Source organism: Melanostigma gelatinosum (genome assembly GCF_949748355.1).
Source record: "Melanostigma gelatinosum genome assembly, chromosome: 14".
Lineage (NCBI taxonomy): Eukaryota > Metazoa > Chordata > Actinopteri > Perciformes > Zoarcidae > Melanostigma > Melanostigma gelatinosum.
This window is the reverse complement of record NC_136647.1, coordinates 21,330,275-21,350,182: the sequence shown is the minus strand read 5'-3', so window position 1 is coordinate 21,350,182 and position 19,908 is coordinate 21,330,275. Positions and strand designations below refer to the sequence as shown.

Here is a 19,908-nt window from a genome sequence, read left to right as displayed (position 1 = left end):
TGTGGATAAATGTGCGCTATTCCTCCCCCCTCACACACACGGCGCCCTCAAACGCGCATCGCGATACGAACGACAAGTTTTTTTTTTGGGGGGGGGGGGGGGGGGGGGGTGCTCGGAGCGGTCTCAAAGGGATCAAAATGTCAGGCAACACCGGGATCGTGGTCTCCTCTTTCAGCTCGTCGCTCTTCACCGGGCTAAATATAAAAGATCCCAATGAGTACAACTGCGCTCACCGTCGCTCCGTCAGCGTGGTCCTCATTGTTGACGCGCACAACACAACCCCGCGCCTTGGAAAAATAAAGACGCACAAAAACAGAGTCTCGAGGGGCGACCGGCCATTAAAACAAGTGCAACAGCTTCGCAGAGGCGAGGTGGTGGAACACGCTTTCTCTAAGTCATCCCCGCGTCATGCTCCTGTGGAGTCCTCTGTGTGATAAGTGCAGCTGTTGTTATTGTTGCCTTTGTAGTGCATTTGGGGAGGAATATAGTTTGAGAGCTCCAGAGAGGACCACAGTGCCACTGACCGGCCGAAAGGCGAGGCCAATAACATCCATGTGGAGCAACTGTTGACCGAAGCCACTGCTTCACTCAAATAATGTTTGTTTCATCGTTTAACTCTGTAAATGTTTCCTGCATTGCTTTTGTTGGTTCGTCTTTTTACTTTTTCTGACCCTCAAAATTGAACAACTTCATGATTATGCACAGTAAATAAAGACTCGACAAACAACAAGAACAGTGAGAGTGTACAGACCCAAATGTGATTTATTATCTGGAAAAGACCAAACACTCTCCAGCACATCCCTGTTTTGACCACAGAGCAGAGTGTGACTGTTTGTGGGTGGCTAATGTGATGTTAGCGTCTGTCAATGGAACCGTTGATGAATACTGAGAAAATCCTTCCTGTTCCACCGGTAAATGTGGCAACACTTCAGTCTGATCCATCAGGACTCACATGTTGAAAACACTGTTTTCCTTAAGATGATGGCGTCGGAGCTGCACACTCCTCTTTCTCAGCAGGAGCATCTTTCTCCTCGGCGTCCTGCTCTTTGGCCGACTCCGGCTCAGGGCCGGCCGTGAGTGCAGACACCCTGAGGGCGAGCCGCTTGAGGACCAAATCGGCGGTGCTGGTGAGAGAGTGCTGAAACGAGGAGGGAAGGAAACAACACAACATGAGGGGAGGTACACGTTACGCCGAGACAGATTTGAGGAAAGTCTGTTGAATTAATTTGCACAGGAGGAATATCGCCGCTGAAGCTTTGCTTAAGTAACGTCTGGGCCTGTGTTTAGCTGACATGTGAGGGTGAGTAAGCTGAAAACGCTGGAGATTTTTATTGTTTACGTCGTTATTAATGCCAACTTCACCTGCTCAGTGATGGAGAATAACGCTGCATCACACTTTCACTGAAAAAAAGCATTTTATTTGAGTATTTGGTCATCATGTCTTCATTAGTGTTGCATCAGTTCAACTACTTCCTCAGAGGAGACAAAACCAGCACAAATCATTCTATCAATCCTGCTGCAATTCCCTCTGGTGGCCAGTAGAGGTCAGCAACTACTTGATGCTTCAAGTCACTTCGCCATTAGAAATAACATCTTGTTCTCCAGTCGAGAGCGTGCTGTTGTGTTTGACTTAGTACGCAGATGATCTATCTATCATGGTGATGTGCAGAACAACAGCAGGGGGAAGAGCAGAGAGCACCGGCCCTGATGGAACACAGCTCACTGCTACATACCTGTAAGATATGCAGCCCCTTCAGCGTGAGCACAGCCAGCTCTCTCAAACCGTCCCCGGTCAAGTCTAAGTAGATGATGGACAGCAGAGGACTCTTGAAGCTCCGCCTCCACTGCAGCTGAAACTGTCCGTCACTTCTTCTCTCTGCCGGCTGGAATTTGTAACAAAGAAGTTCCTGCACGGGCAAAAAAACGGCGACATCGTCATCACCGAGATCTCGCCACATAAATCAGTCAAACGAATGAGATGATGACAAACTAAATGATCTCATGTTTCATTATATTCAATTGCTGAATACGTCATTTGACAGTCATTGTTATAATCAATGTAATGCTGTCCTATTGGGGGAGGGTAAGGCGTTAATGATGCGCCTACAATATTGGTCAAATAACACATACATGATATATGTTTTGAAAGAAATATTGTGTATGTATCCAAAGCCTAATAGATCTTCTTCCTCTGTGCCATACAGCTCCATTGTTGTCCACAAACTATTACAAACTCATCACTGATGAACACTGTAGCACTGGCTGACATTTGACTTCATCAGCATGAACACACACACTCTGTCTTATTTCAACACAATCCCACAAACACCATGCTGCTGCCCCAAATACTCAGTAGAGCACCAAATGTGTATTAATCCACTGCTGGAAATAGTCCCCGACAAAATGCACCGATTCCTCCCGTTTGAGTAATTGACCAGCAGTTTTAGGAAATTACTGAGCCTTTCTAAAAATTGATTGAAAGATTTATTTTATTAAAAAGATTTATGTCCTCAGTTGCACCTACTGTGGTTGGAGCTGAGAGCCACAGTTAGGCTGGGGAAGCTGGACAGTTCAAGGGGAAGGACTAAGGCCTTGTTGCTTTTGATCTTTTCATGGGATTTATTGACAACAAAATAATCTGGAATTTGACCAGCTTTATGGTCGTCATGGAGGCGTAGCACCCACCCTGAAGTTCCCCCTCAGGTAAACGCTGCTAGTTCTGTTAAAGTACTATTAATAAAGTCTGTTCGTAAAAAAGAGCTCTGACCTGCCCATATGTTCCCAACAGGACCTCCTTCTGCCCGTCAAAATCCAGGTCAATGACCAGAGCGCAGAGCACTGCGTCCCACTGGTCGCTCTCTGAGAGGCACACCGAGTGAGACAAGCCTCGCTCCTGGACATCTCTGAGAAAACACACACACACAAATAACACACTTATCTGAACACAGTGACATTTTCTCAACCAAAATAATGGCTGAGTGAAAATGCCCAAAACCAAGCGATCGCTCCACTGATATCTGTAGAAAGTACTCTGACCTGTAGACAACTGCCATCTCTATTGTACTGGTTACCAGCAGATTGTAGCTTTCCATTTCCACACCTGGGAAAAACAAAAGACACACACCATCAAAATCCTTGATTTTCTACCAGCCTCTCCAAAAAGGAGCAAATTGTCGAAGAGACAGACGGGGATGCTGTAGACGTGAAACTAAAATAGAGGAGTAACATACTTCTCTCTCCGCTGGGCTGGTCGGGCTCAGTTTGGCAGCTCAGAGGGAACAGCAGCACTGAAGAGATTGGACTGTCAAACTGGAAGCGCCAGCTCTGCAAAACCTCTGATGAAAAAAAAGAGAAACAGATTGTACATCCTTAAAACACACCTAGTCCTACAGTACGGTCAGCATTACTGCATCTCGTAGTCATTTATTAAAGAGCAAAGATGGAATTTATTAAAAAAAAGGTATATATGTCGAAAATCCCCCCAAAAAAGGAATTTAGGACCAGTTTCCACACTTAAATCAAAAAAATATATATCTTTGCTTTGTATTTACATATTTCAAAAGTCCCTGCACACCCACAATGCAACAGCACAGGCACACCTTGACAAATCACTCCCTATTTACTGTGCACTTTTCTTAGCATGTACATTAGCTTCTTCTAGGAATCCTACAATGCATCACAAGTCACAGATACAAAATGTACAACTGTGAGACAGTTATACATTTAAATAATAACTTTCATGATAAAATGAATGATGGCTGAACTCTGATAGCTGCCAGGGTCCTGGTATTGCAAGCATGCTAGCATGCCACGTGACCCTGCGCCGGCTCCAATCAAATGAAAGAAAGGGGCCGCCTCGACGGGGTTAACCAATAGCCCAGCCTGTCTGAGGGTGGAGAGGTAGAGCCTCTCATTATTCAGACTTTGGACTGTTCACCCATTCCTCCAAGATGGTTGCCCCCACTGCTAGCCTCGTAGTCACATTGTATAAATAGCATCAATTGGCTACGTAATGCATTTGTAGCAGTTCATCAACAAGTCAAACCACATACGCGTGTTCTGTGTTCATTTAGGGTTGTAGTCAGTAACTGACAGCGACGGAGGATTTACAGCCATTTTGCCACAGGTTTGTTGACACCTTTCTAGTTCTTTTTCACAAAGTTGGTGATATAGTAGCTGTCAGAAACTCCTGATATCTCCAACTTAATTGAAATGAAACTAGGAGGCTGAACATTTCTTCCAGTGATGCTGCTTGTGATGACAGTGTGAGCGATATGAGATGAGTGTGGGAACAGCCCTCCTCTTGAATGGCATGGCTCTAACTCTCCCTGTTATGGTGGGACACCTTGAAGCGATGCAGTCCAGTGGCCCGACTTAGTTCCTAGCATAGCTCCACAGAGGTCGAATCAGTCACAATAAGTAACACCTGCGCGGGATCGCAGTGCCTTTAAGCAGCACCCACACTGGCCTCATGAATAATGCAATAATGCAAAAGGCGCAGATGTGTTCAGCACCCCCGAAGGAAGGAAGGAAGGGGGGGGGGGGGGGGGAAGAAGTCATGTGATAGAGCTGAAACTCCATTACACTGTGTCTGGTCTCCCTCACCTGGTCCTGTCTGGTTGACCAGAGCCAGTCCAACGCAGCCATTCTGACAGCCAAACGCTGAGAGCCGCCGGCCGCCAGCGATACTCAACATGTCCAACCACAGCACACTGTGTGGAGGGGGGGGAGACACAACCAATACACACACACACGGTCATGGATCTCACATACATTTAGCTCAGCAAATGTGTTCACATATCTATGCAGCACAAATGCTGGCGATGTCTTCATTCTCTGTGTGTTTTGTCTCATTGTGAATCATCTCAACTCGGTACTCTTTTCTTTGTCTGCTGGATGTCATATTGCTGATGTCCTCTTTTGATACTTTTATCACAAGCCGTGAGAACGAGGCTCGTGTTGTTTTCACCTCGTCTGTGTTTGAGTCATCTTCACTACACTGCTATAAAGTTCCGTGCCTGCATCTTGCACGGTTGTTGTGACGTCATTGTGGTCACACAATCAGACAGATAGAATACCTGTGCCTAGTCGGTGTCTCCAGGACCCCATATTGCCATGGTGACTCACGGACAGAAAACAACACCAGCGTCGCTGCTGGTAACTACAGATACAGAGGGACTAACTTGCTGGGCAGTTGTTGTAGTTCAGGGAAGAGTCTCTCCACTGGCTGCTCTTCAAACTGGTGGAGGGAGGCGTTCTGTTGGGAATAGGAGAATCAGGCACAATGAATCAAAGTGAAACATCTCCTACAGATATGCAAAAGTCATTACCATCTCCTTTCATCTCTTTTGCTGAGAAAAAACAGCCTTCCTGTTGCTTTCATCCCTTTTAGAACACGGGTCGTCTCTTTGACAGAACAATGAATCTTGATGTTGTTTCCAACTTTGAAACTCAACTTCTAAGCCAATCAACATCCACATTTACAGAATCCATCTATTGAAGAAGTTCATGTGATGTGACTGAAAGCACCAGAAGGGCTTCCATGTTAAAGTCAGAATGTTGTGACAAGTGATTCTTGTGTTTTCTACTCTCTAGTGTAGTGGTCTTTTATATATTTACTTGACAAATAACAAAACAAAATATCAAAATAATAATATTCTATCCATTTTTTTGTTTCAATTTCCATTCCTCATCTCCACAGGACAAATACTATTTCATTTTCAGAAATACTTCGACAAATACATTTGAAGGGCAAAAAAAATGCAATGATAAAACAAATATACAATAAAAAGAGTTATACAAATGAACTACATTATCTACTTTAGAGAGGTGTCAAACAATAAGAAGTAATAATACTCACACATGAGAACATAGACACTGTGCGCACAACTACCGGTACTACGACAGAGCTCCCAGTCACTCCAAACTGTTAATAATCCCATCTCATTTGTTTATTTTGATCCGTTAAAGTGAGAATAATAAACAAAAAACTCAAAATTTACAAATAAACATTTCTGACATTTCAAAAAAAATGAAATAAATCAGTGCCCAACATAGTCCCCCCTTCTTTTCAATAACAGTAATAAGCCTCCATTCATGGATTCTGTCACTTTCTTGATCAGTTGACGACCAACCACAGCCTCCCACACACTGTTCAGAGAGGTGGACCATGAATCTCCTGTTTAAGAAGCCCACAAGTTCAACTAGTTAGCTGTGGGAGTTGATTTTGAGTCCATCTTCAACCTGAAAAGGTCCAACTAGCTCATCTTTAATAATACCAGCTAGTTGGACCTTTTCGGGTTGAAGATGGACTCAAAATCAACTCCCAAACCTACGGCCAGTTTTCAGATGACACTTTCTTCAAGCAGTGATCCAGGAAAAAGTCGGCATCTTTAAAGAAGACCATGAGGACAATGCTCCATCGCATGCATCCAAGTACTCCACTGCGTGGCCAGCAAAGGCCTTCAAGATGAAAGGACACTGACATGGCCCCCTTCCTCACCTAAACCCTACTGACAACTTGTGGGCCCTTTAAACAGGAGATGTACGGTGAAGGGAAACAGTTTGGATTGACTGAGAGCACTGTAATGAATCCTTAAAAATACAACTTGCCGAATAATTGTGCACACAGTGTACTCACATAAACACACAATTATTTACATGCACACAATTCTACATAAATAAAATGAGGAAAAGATTTAATCTACATTTTCATGTTTTCATTAAAATCTTATCCTACACACACACACACACACACACGATCTGACCTCCTTGTACAGGTGGATCCTCTGGTCGTGTCCACTGAGCAGGAACACCGTCTCTTGGCCTCCTTCGTCACACTGCACCCTGTCAGAGAGAAAAGGCCGCTGACATTCCCCCTCCAGATGCACCCGTCATGTTACTCTGTCAGACACTGGCCGTACAGACGCTGCTGACCGACAACGTGACGACCCTGACGACACTAAAACCCATAAACAATGATTTGGAGCCGCATATTAAATGAGACACGGTAAAATGATTGATTCCTGCTGTGACATCAATTCACTGTAGCAACAGAAGTCCACCGTTTCACTGAGGCACTAATAGTATATAAAATATGAAACGCCGCATGTTTATACGAGTGTGAATACATATGTTAATGGAAATGTTGTTGGCTGTTTAAATCGAGCATAATCAATAATTACAACGAGCTGCTGATGTAGAAATAAGTGTGAAAGAAAACACAGTTACTTTGATTCATATCATTGAGTCTACAAAGACATTTCATCCTCACAAAGTCCTACAGATGTAATAGTAAATCTATCAGTGACACTCCGTCACAGTGGGGCACTGATGGGACTGTGAACATGCACTATACTTGCAGTAGGAGAGTGTGTGAGCTGCTTTGTGACGACGTCTTCCCTTTGCTGCGCTGTGAAGGAGAGCTGCTCCTTGCTGGTTCGGCCTGCAGCAGTAGTTAGTTGCCATGCCAACTGAGGTGTGAACCGGAGCTCTCTTTGTGAGACTGAAAGGCCGGGATGAGCCCCCCCGAGCTGAACGGCTAAATTCCTCTGCATATTTAGGGGTTCATAGTGTACGGCTCTCTGCAGCAGCGAACTTACTCTGTGTGGTAGAGATGGAACGGCGTGAACTGCAACTCCAGATTCAGGCAGCTCTCTATTCAGAGACACGCACTGACGTCAGCATGGGAAACATCTGGCAGAGTAAGCGCTGTACACTTCAGGACTACGGAAATGCATTTCAATCAGCAGCAAATGACTGAGACATGAATACATGTGGCTGTGAAATGAATACATGTGGCTGTGATATCAATCCTGAGATAACTAAATGAGGCTGGAAATATATAAATGAGTCAATAGAGTTAAATAACTACATTCTATTTAGTGCAGCGGACTTTGACTACCGAGTGCCACATTGATTTCCAGCTGGTGGTTCTCTGACCACTCGGACCAACACATCAGCACAGCTATCAGCTAGCTAGCGCACCTCCGCTAACTGAATGGCCGTCTCTGTAGCTGCCGTTGGTCTCCTCCCAGCCAAGTTACGTTGGTCTGAATCCTTTCATGTGAATATTAAATATAAAAATACAACAACAACAACAAAAAGGGGGGGGGGGCTGGAGCTCGGCAGTAGAGCTCCTATCCACATGTTGTAGTGTTTCACAGCAGCCCACTGCTCATGAATGTTTAGGGGTTGAATGAATAAGTCCTGTATGCACCTGTATGTATATGATGTTCTTATAGAAGTTTTTCAAATAAAAAATAAAAAATGATGGCAAATAAATGTGGCATTAGGAACTCAAGTCCACTGAAATAAATAAAATAAAATATTTATTTATTGAACAATATTTACTTATTCATGTCTAAATGAATAGATTTTTACATATATTTTTTTATTTCACAGGCATATTCATATATATCTAACTGTCTGACATTGAATCAGATGGCATGCCATGCAGGACACTGCTGCACTCACGTGCGATGGACTCCAGGTTGAACTCTGAGCCGGGCTCGTAGTCGCAGTAGATATTGAGGAACGGCGTGGCCTTGTCTCCAGAGTCCTGCAGGAGTTCAGTCGTTATCAACAATGCTTCTAGAATTTTAGCAAAGTATCGACAAGCCTCATAGCAAATTATGCACACGCTATGACTCGTACACATCGATATATATATAAAAACCGTACCTTTACGAATGTGATGCCCACCACCAGGCCGCTTTTGGGTGGAGACTTGTTGAAGGCGTCGATCGATACAATCTCTGCATCAACTAGATAAAGAACACAGCATCAACCAACATGAACCAAAGACAACTCAGCTGCAGCACAAGTTTCAGGATCAAAGTATTCTTAGTTACAAAAACTGCATCAGGAAAAGAAAATCTGATCTTCAATTACTGATCGGGCCGCCATGGCCGGTTGGTTTCCTGAGGCTGTTTGAGGCAGAAAACACATTTGATCTGAATTTGCTATGTTTCACACTGTATTGAAGAATACAAATCGCTGTTGAAAAAATAGCTAATGGATAAAGGTATCCTGCATTTGTGAAGACGCAAACAGCTAAAGTTAAGGTCTTGCCCAAAATGTTATCCTTTTTTATAAAAAATAAAAATTGGCTACCCTTGAATTTGTGAGCTTTACATTCACTGTTCATCATGTCATGTGGAATACAATTGTTTACACAGTTTAGGACTAGAGAGGAGGAGTAGAGATGTCACTGTTCAGCACATCTGGAAAAACACATGGAAACATGCCGTCACGTGTGCGCCCTGCAGCAGAGGAAGGAGCCCCACTGCTGCGGAAGCACAGTGAACATGAACAGTCTGACGGATGGTCTGATCTGGAGGTTTACGTTGCTTTACAGCTCATGTGATGATATAACCTGATTTTTGTACACAAAATAAACAGGTCAGACCTGGTTCTTATGCTCATTATATTATATCACACAACAGCTGAATTGATCCATTAGCTGTGCTTCTTTTAGTTATAGTCGTACAATGGCTACAACCTTTTTTCTTCAACCCAGTTTTTGTGTTTATTTGTACATGGTTACAGTGAGTATGTCTGCCATGTAAGAGGCTGTGGAATGCTCTGCCCACAACTCTACGCCTCGCAGATACTGTGAATACTTTTAAGAACCAGCTCAAAACCCACCTTTTTAGGCTGGCGTTTGAGTAAAAACCCATGTCCTAGACCTGCTCTGTTAAGCACTTTGTGATGTTATGTCTGTGAAAAGCGCTCCATGAATACATTTCATTCATTCATTCATGTAGGCCAATATATGTGCAGTGGTGGAAGAAGTATTCAGATCCTTTATTTAAGTTAACGTAGAAATAGAAAACGATGAAATGGACCAAAATAGTTTTACAACATGCACTTAAATGATCTTAAATGAAAGTAATCGATAGAGAAATGCCTCCTGTCACTGTTATGCCATGATATACTATATGACTGAATACTGACATGGTTGGCTTGAGGGGGGGGGGGGGGGGGGGGGGGTGTATTGAACTATATAACATACTGTTATGCAGTTTAATCTATAACACTGCAACAAAAAAAGTATAAAAGCCCATCAGAATTTCTGTATGTAAAATACTAAACAGCAAAGTAGCTGTGGCTGTCAGATGAACGCAGTAAAAAGCACAATAAGTCCATGTGAAATGTGGAGAGGAAGTGTTAATAACTAGGATCGAGTGGTGGCACCTGGGATGTAGGTGAACTGAACCTCCTTAGCCACAGGTCGGATCTTGTGCTGCAGCTCCTGGTACCTGAAACACACCACCTTCCCTTTGAGAGTGGCCGCTAACAGCTCCTGCTCTCCGGCCTGACACAGTCCGTAGATGTTACTCTGCGACGGGAAGCGGCTGAAACTGTCCTCCGCGAAGGGATACGTCTCTCGAAGCATCCTGCAGGACGGGACTCAACTCCAGAATTGTATCAGAAATGTCAAGAATTAAGATTGTTCATGTTTGTTTCTTGTGGCTGATGAACCCCTTCAATTTAAATTAGCTTCAACGAGAAAAGGGAATTCCCGGTCCTTCCTTTCAAAATACAGTCGCTCACTACAAAATTGTTAATGTAATGCTCGTTTATCAGTAATAATACATGATATTGTATTTTAATGAAAGAAATTCAAAGGCTTGGAGATATTCCTTAACAATCCTTCCGGTTGTCATGAAGCAAAACATCCGGGGTGGAAGGGGTAGCGTTCAAATTATTGGAAATATCACATTTCGTGCTCCTAAACGATCCAGGGAAGAGGAAAATAAGGCTGTTTGCCTGGGGGGAAAAAGTCCAGCATAGACTAATGCATCTCCACATTTATCACGTCAATGTTTTCTGTTCTTCCTGCATTTTTGTTTATTTTTTCTTGTAGGTGTCTTAATTCTGTCACAGAAACACATCTCCCTGCTGTTTGATTCAGCTATTTTTTACATTTGATTTATTATGTCATCCACCCGGTTATAGAGTGAATTTTGGTTTTCAATTTTAAGTTCACACAGTCAGAATTCATAAAGTGAAACGGCTAACTAGGGACTTCTGGTCTGTGTTGCCTTATTACGGACCGTTTCTAGGCTCTGAAAGGCAGCGTTTCTACTTCATGTTGTAAATTGATGACTGACTCAAGGCATCACATTCATTATCCTGCCACCTTTTGGTATTGTGTATGTATTACATCTCAGATCAATCCTGACTTTTTTTTTGTCTTCAAAGGTGAGTTTTCCATTTTCTGTTATACTTCCACAATTCAGAGAGACATCTTGCACTTTTTTACTCCACTACATTTATTTGATACTTTTTATTCATAGTAACCTCTATATTCAGATTACAACTGATAAATAATAATAATAATCAACAAATAAAGGAAGACGTATCATTGTGGATAAAGATAGGGCTTTGTTGATCCATTGGTGAAATTCACAAGCTACCCTACCGCATACATAGCAACAAAATAAGCCCCATATTTACCAGCTGCAACATTGAAGTAATGTACATATTAATGCACCAATAATCATAAGCCAGTGATATTGTGTACTTCATATTTTATGGTAATACTTTTGTACTTTTTTGTGCATATTCCAAATTGGTGCAGCAGCACCTACAGAATACAGAACGATGAGAACGCAGTCACATTAAAGACAGTTAATGATGTTTGTCCACCAGATGTCAGTGAACACTCACTTGTCAAGTTGTTGAAAGCTGCATGTTGCCATGCTGTTGTTTTCTACAAAGGCTAGAGAGAGAGAGAAAGCCTCCCCCAGACAAAAATAATTATTTCACTTTCCAATATTACTACCTTCCTCTCATCTGTTAGGCTTTGTCTTACCCAGTTACAATAAGTAAATAATCACAAACAGTAAAAGGGCCACTGCCAAGGGTTCGGTCTACCATGTAGACTCTACATGGTCCACGCACTCCACCACGTGAGCTAGAGAACACCCCTTTGTTAGTCCACTTGTTATTTGTGACTGCAGCCCAAGTAAGAGGACCAGGGAGCATGTGATGCAAAATGCATTCTCCGCAGTCTTTTAAACAATCAAACTATTTTGCATCAATGTCTGATGTGATCACAACTTACGTTATACTCAGGAAACTCATAACCAGGTGTGTTAAAAAAAACTGAAAAACCTAATAAAGACAATAAATATCGGATTATGCTTCTATCAGGCTCTGGGCATTTTGAATGTTAAACTGAAACATCAAATCAAATATGTGCCTGTTCTCTCATGACACATGGCATAGTAGTCACTTAGTATCTAAGAGTTATAAGAATTGTTTGTGAATATTGTTGCATGTGAAAGTTGAAGTCCTTATTTCTCCATCAAAACAGTTTTCCTAATATAGTTTCAATAAAGAAAACATTTCCACTTATATAATACATTTGACAAAGTTCACAATATAGAGAAATGTAGATGACTGACATCTGAATGGGTTGTTAGTTCGATTTATGAAACGAAGAATCTACGAAGAAAAACCTGACATTGCAGAAGTGACAGCACGAGTAAAATAACACCAGCAAACTGTTGGCCACAGACGCACAGCTCACAGCACATGTTGGAGTACTTCATTAATTATAACCAAGAACATAAACAAAAGAGAAAAAGACTGGTCATCAGTGTGTTACAGTGTCCGGTGTTTCTGGGGAGCAGCAGACGGAGGATAGCCCCGCGAGCTGCTGCTCCATATTGTGACAGTTTGGAGGTGGCAACGTCCCCCCCTGACCCAACCCCCCCCCCTCTTAATACCACCTGCTAATCCATCTGCAGGATTACTGTCCACTGTAATCACTCATCCTCCACACTGACACACCTCACCTCACTCTGCAACTCCTGACTCGTTACACACACAGACACATGAAGTACCTTGCATAAGAGGTTTTTTATGGCTGTAGTTTTTTATGGAATTTGGTTACACACATTTCTCTTCAGCAAAATTTGGCTCGGCACAACATTTGATCTCACATCCAAAATGCAGCAGTGCAACCACAACACATGAAACACATCTCAGGATCAACTCTTGTCCCAGAACACGCATTTGTCTCAACAGTAACACTCTCAATGACCTAAAACATGAACAACAGGTCGCATTACAGTATGCAGCACTGCTGTCTTTGAAGTAGCTTTTACAGTTTTTGCCGGGACACAAAATCTGGTACTTTTATCTATTAATCAGCTCTGCTGAAGCATAAGCACATTGTCCGCTTTACATTAAGTTTACAATTTTAAAACGTACTTTGTTTTACAAAAAACTACCCACATTCAAAACTAAAAGCCTGTGTTGTTTCCACTGCCATAGAAATACCACACTCAATCATCACCTGTACCCAGAATGCACCTGTGAAAACACCTTTAACCTATTCGATCACTTAGAAATCAGAGCTTGAACTCTATGAATTCAGGTTTGCCCTTTGGTGTGAACCACAAAGAGGACTGTAATGACAGCACACTGTATTTAGTGTACAGTACAATACAGTAATGTGTTCATGTCATCTTAGGGGGGTACAGTACAGATGCATTGGCTCACTAACAGATATCACCATAAAACTTTACTCAGTGGATTTCTTACATTAAGACAATTTTCTTTTTGTGTCTTTCGTTTTCTGAAATGTTACGCTTAAATATACAAATGAGGCATAATCTAATGGTAACCTCTGGTGAATTAAGGACAAATAGACAAAGTAGTAAAATAAACACCTGAACGTGTATTTAGGATTTTTTCTTTCCACTGGTCTGAAAGAAGAAATGTTATGGAAGCAAAATAGCCCAAAATCTCTACATAGACCTGTGCATGAAAGAAACAATGTTTTTGCCTCAGGTCTTTCACCTTAGTAATTGTGTTTGATACTGTTGCATTTGTGTTCATTTTCTATATTTATAACATTCTACAAATGCAAAGAGTGTTTTGTACTCAGCACATCGGTGTGCAGTCGACTTGTGGAGAACGCTGTTTACTTGGTGTCTGTGTGCCAAGTTGTGACTTTTTTAGAAGAGTTTTTAGAAGCGTTGACACAGTTTGAGATGTTAAATATTTGTATGTTTATGTTTTTGTGTATCGGGTTAAAAAAAGAGGGCCCTAGTTTCAGAAATTGTGTTTTTGAAATTTCAAATATAATAATAATAATAATACTGCCGATCAAATCAGAATGGAATCACTTGAAGAAGGGGTGTCCTCACAGCCAGTGAACAGGAGCAACAATGACAGCAAACACTGACCCGTTCAGGGTACATATGGCTTTTGACTCATGTTTTAAGTTAAACTGGTCCTTTATGAAATATCAGCTGCCACAATGAGAGTGTCAGATTCATTTAGACAGGACACGTTACATCTGAAGATTATATTGGGCTTCATGGTGACTCGGCAGGTTGAAGAATCTCAGTTGAGCTGGTATCACAGCTGTCTACGTCCATAGGCCTGCCTCATAAACCACAAGTGATGTTGAAACCACAATATGATACTTTTTTGACTTGGACTAAAGTCTCTTTTAAATTGCACACACAGTGCCTTGAGACTGGACTTGTGATGTTTGATAGTCGAGAGGAATGTGTTAAATGCAGTCGTTGGAGACCAAGTGGAATCACAAAATATGGTTGTACTCTAACTATAATTGCATGCCTAATAATGTCAGCAATACTTTCCCGTTACCCGGAGTAATACTGTTATTTGCTTTTAAAGGAAATGTTCATGTTCAACAGCCTGTTTAAAGTGATCACACACCAAACAACTAATCAATGCGGATAGTGCACATGCTAATACAAAAGAGTGAGGACAGAGTCTATGCTTTGTAATCCTCAGATGTTTCTGTTCTAATAAGTTTGGATGGCATGCAGCAGATGACAGAACGCTCATTACAACCTGAATAGACTTGACTTGGCGGTGTGATAGACTTTAATGTGTGTTTCCAGTCTGACAGTACGGAGCTCCAGCTGATACGAGTCCTCACTGGACGGGAAGGGGGATGGTGGTTAGTGGAGGACTGCGCTGAGCTGCTAGTGGCACCTAGTTTGCACAGAAGAGATTATTAGTGTGTGTGTGTGTGTGTGTGTGTGCAGGGTGAGTGATTGGGGCTGACAGCAGCCTCTGTATTGCTGGCTGGCCCTCAGATTTAGCCGACCTGTTTTAGACGTTCTAATCTGGATTAACTGCAGCAGTGTGTCAGTGGGGACGAGGACCGGCGCTCCCCCCTCCCCTTCTGCCCCTTCACCTGCTTCTCTTCCATCCCTCTCACTTCCTCTCCCCCCTCCCCCCCCACCTCCCCCTCTCTTCCTCCTCCTCCGTGACATCTCTCTTATTTCCATCTCCCTGAGATTTCAGGTCTTAGTCGGTTCTACTGTGTTGTCGAACACCAACTCTTTTCAATCTTAAAATAAAACCACTCGCTTGCATCACCCTGAATGTGTGTGTGGGATGAAACCAGCCCAGTCCTCTTCCCTGTACTTCCCTGTTTGCTGTTGCAGCTGCAAGAGGTCCCACTGGTTGGATTGAAATTCCATCATTAACATCATCTGGACAGGGTAACATATAGAATAAAAAAATGAGTCACATTTAAAAAAGAAAATCCCAGCTCAACAACATTTGGCTGGTATTTGCAATGCCCCATTATACTTTAATAATTCAACAATATTCAACGACAGCAGTTTTTTCTTTTGCACTTGTGTCCTAAATGAAACAAGTTGTGATTAAAACTCTCTATGAACAGCCAGAAAGTAAAGACAATTTATTTTTGGATCGATAAAAAGCAAAATTGTAAAATATAAATAGTGATAAAAAGTCTGTCAAAGGCTTTAATAACACGACAGACACTTAAAATGTGCACAACAATGCATCCACATATACAGAGTTCCCTTTTAGTGTGTATGTCAGATTCATTCCAGCTCAATATTCTCTAAGTGGCAACACTGCAGTCCAAAACAACACATTAGGACTCCAGGAATGCCATGTTCAATGTATCCATGATGACTATGTTCAAAAGTGTCCATAGGGTTTCATTTAGTGCCAGCCAGCTGTCTACTTGCTCTGAATCCTCTGTCCACGCTTCTCACTCTGCCGTTCCTCCCTCCGCCTTCTCTTCTCCTCTCGATACATTCTCTATCTTCTGCAGGTTTCTGCTCTTTCCTCACTTTTCCCAAGCTACGCAGAGACGCCATCCGTTTCCCCTCGGTGAGGCTGTGGTTCCTCTAGGCTCCTTTCCTGCGCCGCCACTGAACGGATTGCTCTGTCTTTCCTCCCTTTATCTGGAGATAAGATACTTACTTTTCAGATGAAGCATATTATGATAAATCAAATGAGCTTCGTCGGTTTTGTGCATCTGTGTGTGTGTGTGTATGTGTGGTGTGTTTGCAGCTGCTGTGGTGATAAATGTAATCTGTCAATTATGTGTGAATGTATGAACTGCAGCAGCAGGTGTATTGATCAGCAGGAGGAAAGAAGAAGGTGAAGAAGGCTTTGAGAACTGAAAGGATACCGGTGTTTTCATAAATAATGTAATATTTATGAAATTAAAATTCTTTGCGTTTATTTTATATGCTGCATATATCTGCAAGGGCCACTGTTTTATCACGAAAACATTCATCCAGATGATAATTATGGGTCTGGACAGAAAACAACATGTAAAAGACGAAAAAAATAGAGACAGCACTAGTTAATGTAAAACATACTCCATTCAAACTGAAAAACAAGTGGTGATGTATGCAGGCAATGGGCTCATAGTCGACATATACACGACATACAGTCTATAGCGTTGTTAGTCATTCACATGTTGTGTAAATCAATGTGATTTCTGGCTCAGTCTGAGAAAAAACTAATTTAGAGCAAATGGCCTTTAAAGATGTGTTTTGTAAAATGACTTACACTTTGAAGAATACAGGTGAAAAAATAAAATATGCAAATAAGGCATGAATCAAATGAGAATAAACTCTGTGTTGTTTTGTCTTATGTAGCCTGTTGCTTTGGTTTGCCTTGTGCGCGTGTTTGTCTGCGTGCGTTTGTGACTCCGTGCACGTGTATGTATGTGTGTGTGTGTGTGTGTGTGTGTGTGTGCGTGTGTGTGTGTGTGTGTGGTGGGAGGGGTTTGCTGAAGCCACTCGCTGCCTCTAATTAGCAGCGTGTGCCGGTAAAGAAACGCAGTAGAGCGACCTCACCAAGGCGCAAAGGCATCCGGGGGCCACTTCACCTGTGTTATGACTTAACTGTGAGAAATCCGACTTGCAGAGGCAGTTGCGGGTGTTCAGCGCGCCAGTGTGCTCTGCTGCTAAGCTGACCTACAGTAAAAGCTGAAACTGTAGTGAGAAAGAAGACGAAAAAAAAGGTTTAAGGTTTTTCTGGTGAACTTCGGCGCGTCCCGCTTTTGTCCATAGCGGGTTGGATCTGACGTGTTGCCCCAGTGGAGCACTGAGGGGCCATCGGTTGTTGTGGTGCGTGTCCAATATAAAAGTCAGCGACAGGACTTAAAATCCTGCTGCAAGGATGATGTCCTACATAAAGCAACCTCATTACACCATGAACGGGTTAAATTTGCCTGGCTCCGGAATGGATGTGCTGCACACAACCATCGCTTATCCATGTAAGTATAAACTGTTATTTTTAATTGTTTTACTTGAATGTATTTGTCTCCTCTGCTGCTCTTCTAGTTTAGAGCCGTATTCAAACCAAAATGATGCGTAAAGACGCGCAGGACGCGCGTAACGAAACTAAATGAAAGGATGAACCTTTTTGTTTCATAAGCGTATTGACAAAAAGTTTGGATAATAATAATTGAGTAATCAAATGTACCATAAAAGTATCATTACTACAATTATTTTAACAAACGAAAATTAAAATATATAATGGCAACTTTTCGTTCCGAGAGATTGATGATTTAAAATAAATGGTAATCTTTTTAATTTATGCACGAGTCTGCTGTCGTAGACATAATGTTTTAGTACAGATACATTTGTTAATACGCAGATACAATGAGCCCATTAAAAGCCTTGAAACGCAAATGATCTGCGCGCTCTCCTGAATTCAGTGTCTGTCAGGAATCAGACATAGATTTTATTTTTAGATTTTTACGCTCCTCTCTTTTCCCCCTAAAGGGTTCTCAAACGTTCTCACGCTCCGATGAGTATAAATTGACTAAATTCACGTGACGATATCTAATAATTCCTCTTTATGTTTTCTGAAAAAAATGCACCCATTTGTCTGTTTGTATGACTTTGAGTACAAACAAGTTCAATGTAACAATGTAACTGCTTCTGTGGGGGAAACAACTCTTGAAAGTACAGATGACGATTGATATGAGCAGCAAATCACTTTGTCTTCCTGTTTGTCACAAATATACTGTAGAAAACAAGTGAGGATCACAAACAGGATCATAATGTTCTGCGGTTTCCACTCTGATATTTGTGTTTGTTGTCGTCCTCACTCAAACCTCAAACCCAAATAATCAGTTAAATGGCATGTTCTGAGTTGTGCTGATAATTTAGGTCAACTCTATATTGCTGCCAGAATAATAATCCCCCTTTCTGACTGTTGGGCGTGCAGCCACTCCCCGGAAGCAGCGCAGGGAGCGCACCACCTTCACCCGGACACAGCTGGACATCCTGGAGGCGTTGTTCTCCAAGACCCGATACCCAGACATCTTCATGAGGGAGGAGGTGGCCCTCAAGATCAACCTGCCCGAGTCACGTGTGCAGGTACTGGAGAAGTAGGCCACCGCCAAGATGGAGGCCAACTGTGTGTTTCAGTTAGAGCGGGAGTAGGCATCGTAATAAACTTCATCTAGGAGTACAACAAGATGTATATCTATATCCTGCATATGTTTTTACAATACAAAACTCTGGTTACATAAGTCACACTTGTCCTTTCTTACCTTCGGTACCCAGCTTTTTATAATTGAAGGTATTTGTTTTTCTGTTCTAACATCTTCTTCTCCGCAACTCCAGGTTTGGTTTAAAAACCGCCGTGCCAAGTGCCGTCAGCAGCAGCAGCAGAGCAGTGGCCAGTCCAAGCCCCGCCCTCCGAAAAAGAAGGCCTCTCCATTGCAGGAACCCAACGCCCCTGATTCTGTCCCGAACCCGTCTGGGTCCTACAGCCCCTCCTCTGCCCAGTCAGGCCCCGGCCTGCTCCCGAGCTCCATCACTGGGAACAACGCCGTGTCCATCTGGAGCCCGGCCATCTCGCCCCTGCCCGACCCCCTGGCCTCTTCCTCGGCCCCCTGCATGCAGCGGCCCTCACCTTACCCCATGAGCTATGGCCAGCCGTCGGCCTACGCCCAAGCCTACGCCAGCACCACGTCCTACTTCACCGGCCTGGACTGCAGCGCCTACCTGTCCCCCATGCACTCGCAGCTGTCGGGCACGGTGGGCGCCCTCAGCCCCATCACAGTGCCCTCGATGGGGGGCTCCCTGAGCCAGTCCCCGGCCTCGCTGTCCTCGCAGGGCTACAGCACGGCCTCCTCCCTGGGCTTCACCTCTGTCGACTGCCTGGACTACAAGGACCAGCAGGCCTGGAAATTGGGCTTCACCACAATGGACTGCCTGGATCACAAGGACCAAAACTCCTGGAAGTTCCAGGTCCTCTAGAGAGGAGTGTCGTTCATGTGCGTCGACAAGTTGTGTGTGTCAACAAATCCCACGTGAGATAGTGTGAGGCATGTCTGCCGGAGGACTTGTAATCTTTGATTTTATCTCTCTTGTCTGTAAGATTTTTGTTTCATTTTCTAAAGGTGACCTCTGTAGGAATGCATTTTATCTGAATGACTTCGGAGATGAAGGGACCAGTGACTGTCATCAATGCTGCCCGACTGCAAATCATCCGACGAGTCTTCATTCATAAATAAGGGAACAAAAGCCTTTAAAGAGTTAGTTGGAAAGTACCAGAATCGTACATATGGAAACACGCTGAGTCATCTCTTCATTCGACATGTTCAACTTAGAC

At 42.9% G+C, this 19,908-nt stretch overlaps 2 protein-coding genes across 3 annotated transcripts; one reads left to right on the top strand and one right to left on the bottom strand.

The window, feature by feature from the left end:
- Positions 1-775: 775 nt before the first annotated feature.
- kptn (kaptin (actin binding protein)) lies at positions 776-10,660 on the bottom strand. Its single transcript, XM_079283561.1, has 12 exons — positions 10,198-10,660; positions 8,683-8,765; positions 8,476-8,560; positions 7,602-7,656; positions 6,768-6,846; positions 5,184-5,257; positions 4,606-4,712; positions 3,231-3,335; positions 3,037-3,100; positions 2,768-2,903; positions 1,734-1,907; positions 776-1,138 (listed from the first exon to the last, which is right to left on the bottom strand). Exons 1-12 carry the CDS (start codon positions 10,397-10,399, stop codon positions 974-976), a joined length of 1,329 nt encoding a protein of 442 aa, XP_079139687.1. The 5' UTR covers positions 10,400-10,660; the 3' UTR covers positions 776-973.
- Positions 10,661-17,457: 6,797 nt separating this feature from the next.
- crx (cone-rod homeobox) lies at positions 17,458-19,553 on the top strand (the record flags this gene model as incomplete). Of its 2 annotated transcripts, none has more annotated exons than XM_079283565.1 (3): positions 17,458-17,554; positions 18,514-18,665; positions 18,915-19,553. In XM_079283565.1, the coding sequence occupies 3 exons, from the start codon at positions 17,458-17,460 to the stop codon at positions 19,551-19,553; spliced, it is 888 nt and encodes a 295-aa protein (XP_079139691.1). The 2 variants fall into 2 exon arrangements, with proteins under 2 accessions (XP_079139691.1, XP_079139690.1); XM_079283564.1 differs by having other exon boundaries at positions 17,458-17,593.
- Between the last annotated feature and the right edge of the window lie 355 nt (positions 19,554-19,908).

Coding starts and splice junctions, on each gene's coding strand:
- kptn (XM_079283561.1), bottom strand. CDS start 10,399: ATGCTTCGAGAGACGTATCCCTTCGCGGAGGACAGTTTCAGCCGCTTC. Junction 8,561..8,682: donor TGGGCATCACATTCGTAAAG/GTACGGTTTTTA, acceptor GAACTCCTGCAG/GACTCTGGAGACAAGGCCAC. Junction 4,713..5,183: donor CTACAACAACTGCCCAGCAA/GTTAGTCCCTCT, acceptor CCCTCCACACAG/TGTGCTGTGGTTGGACATGT.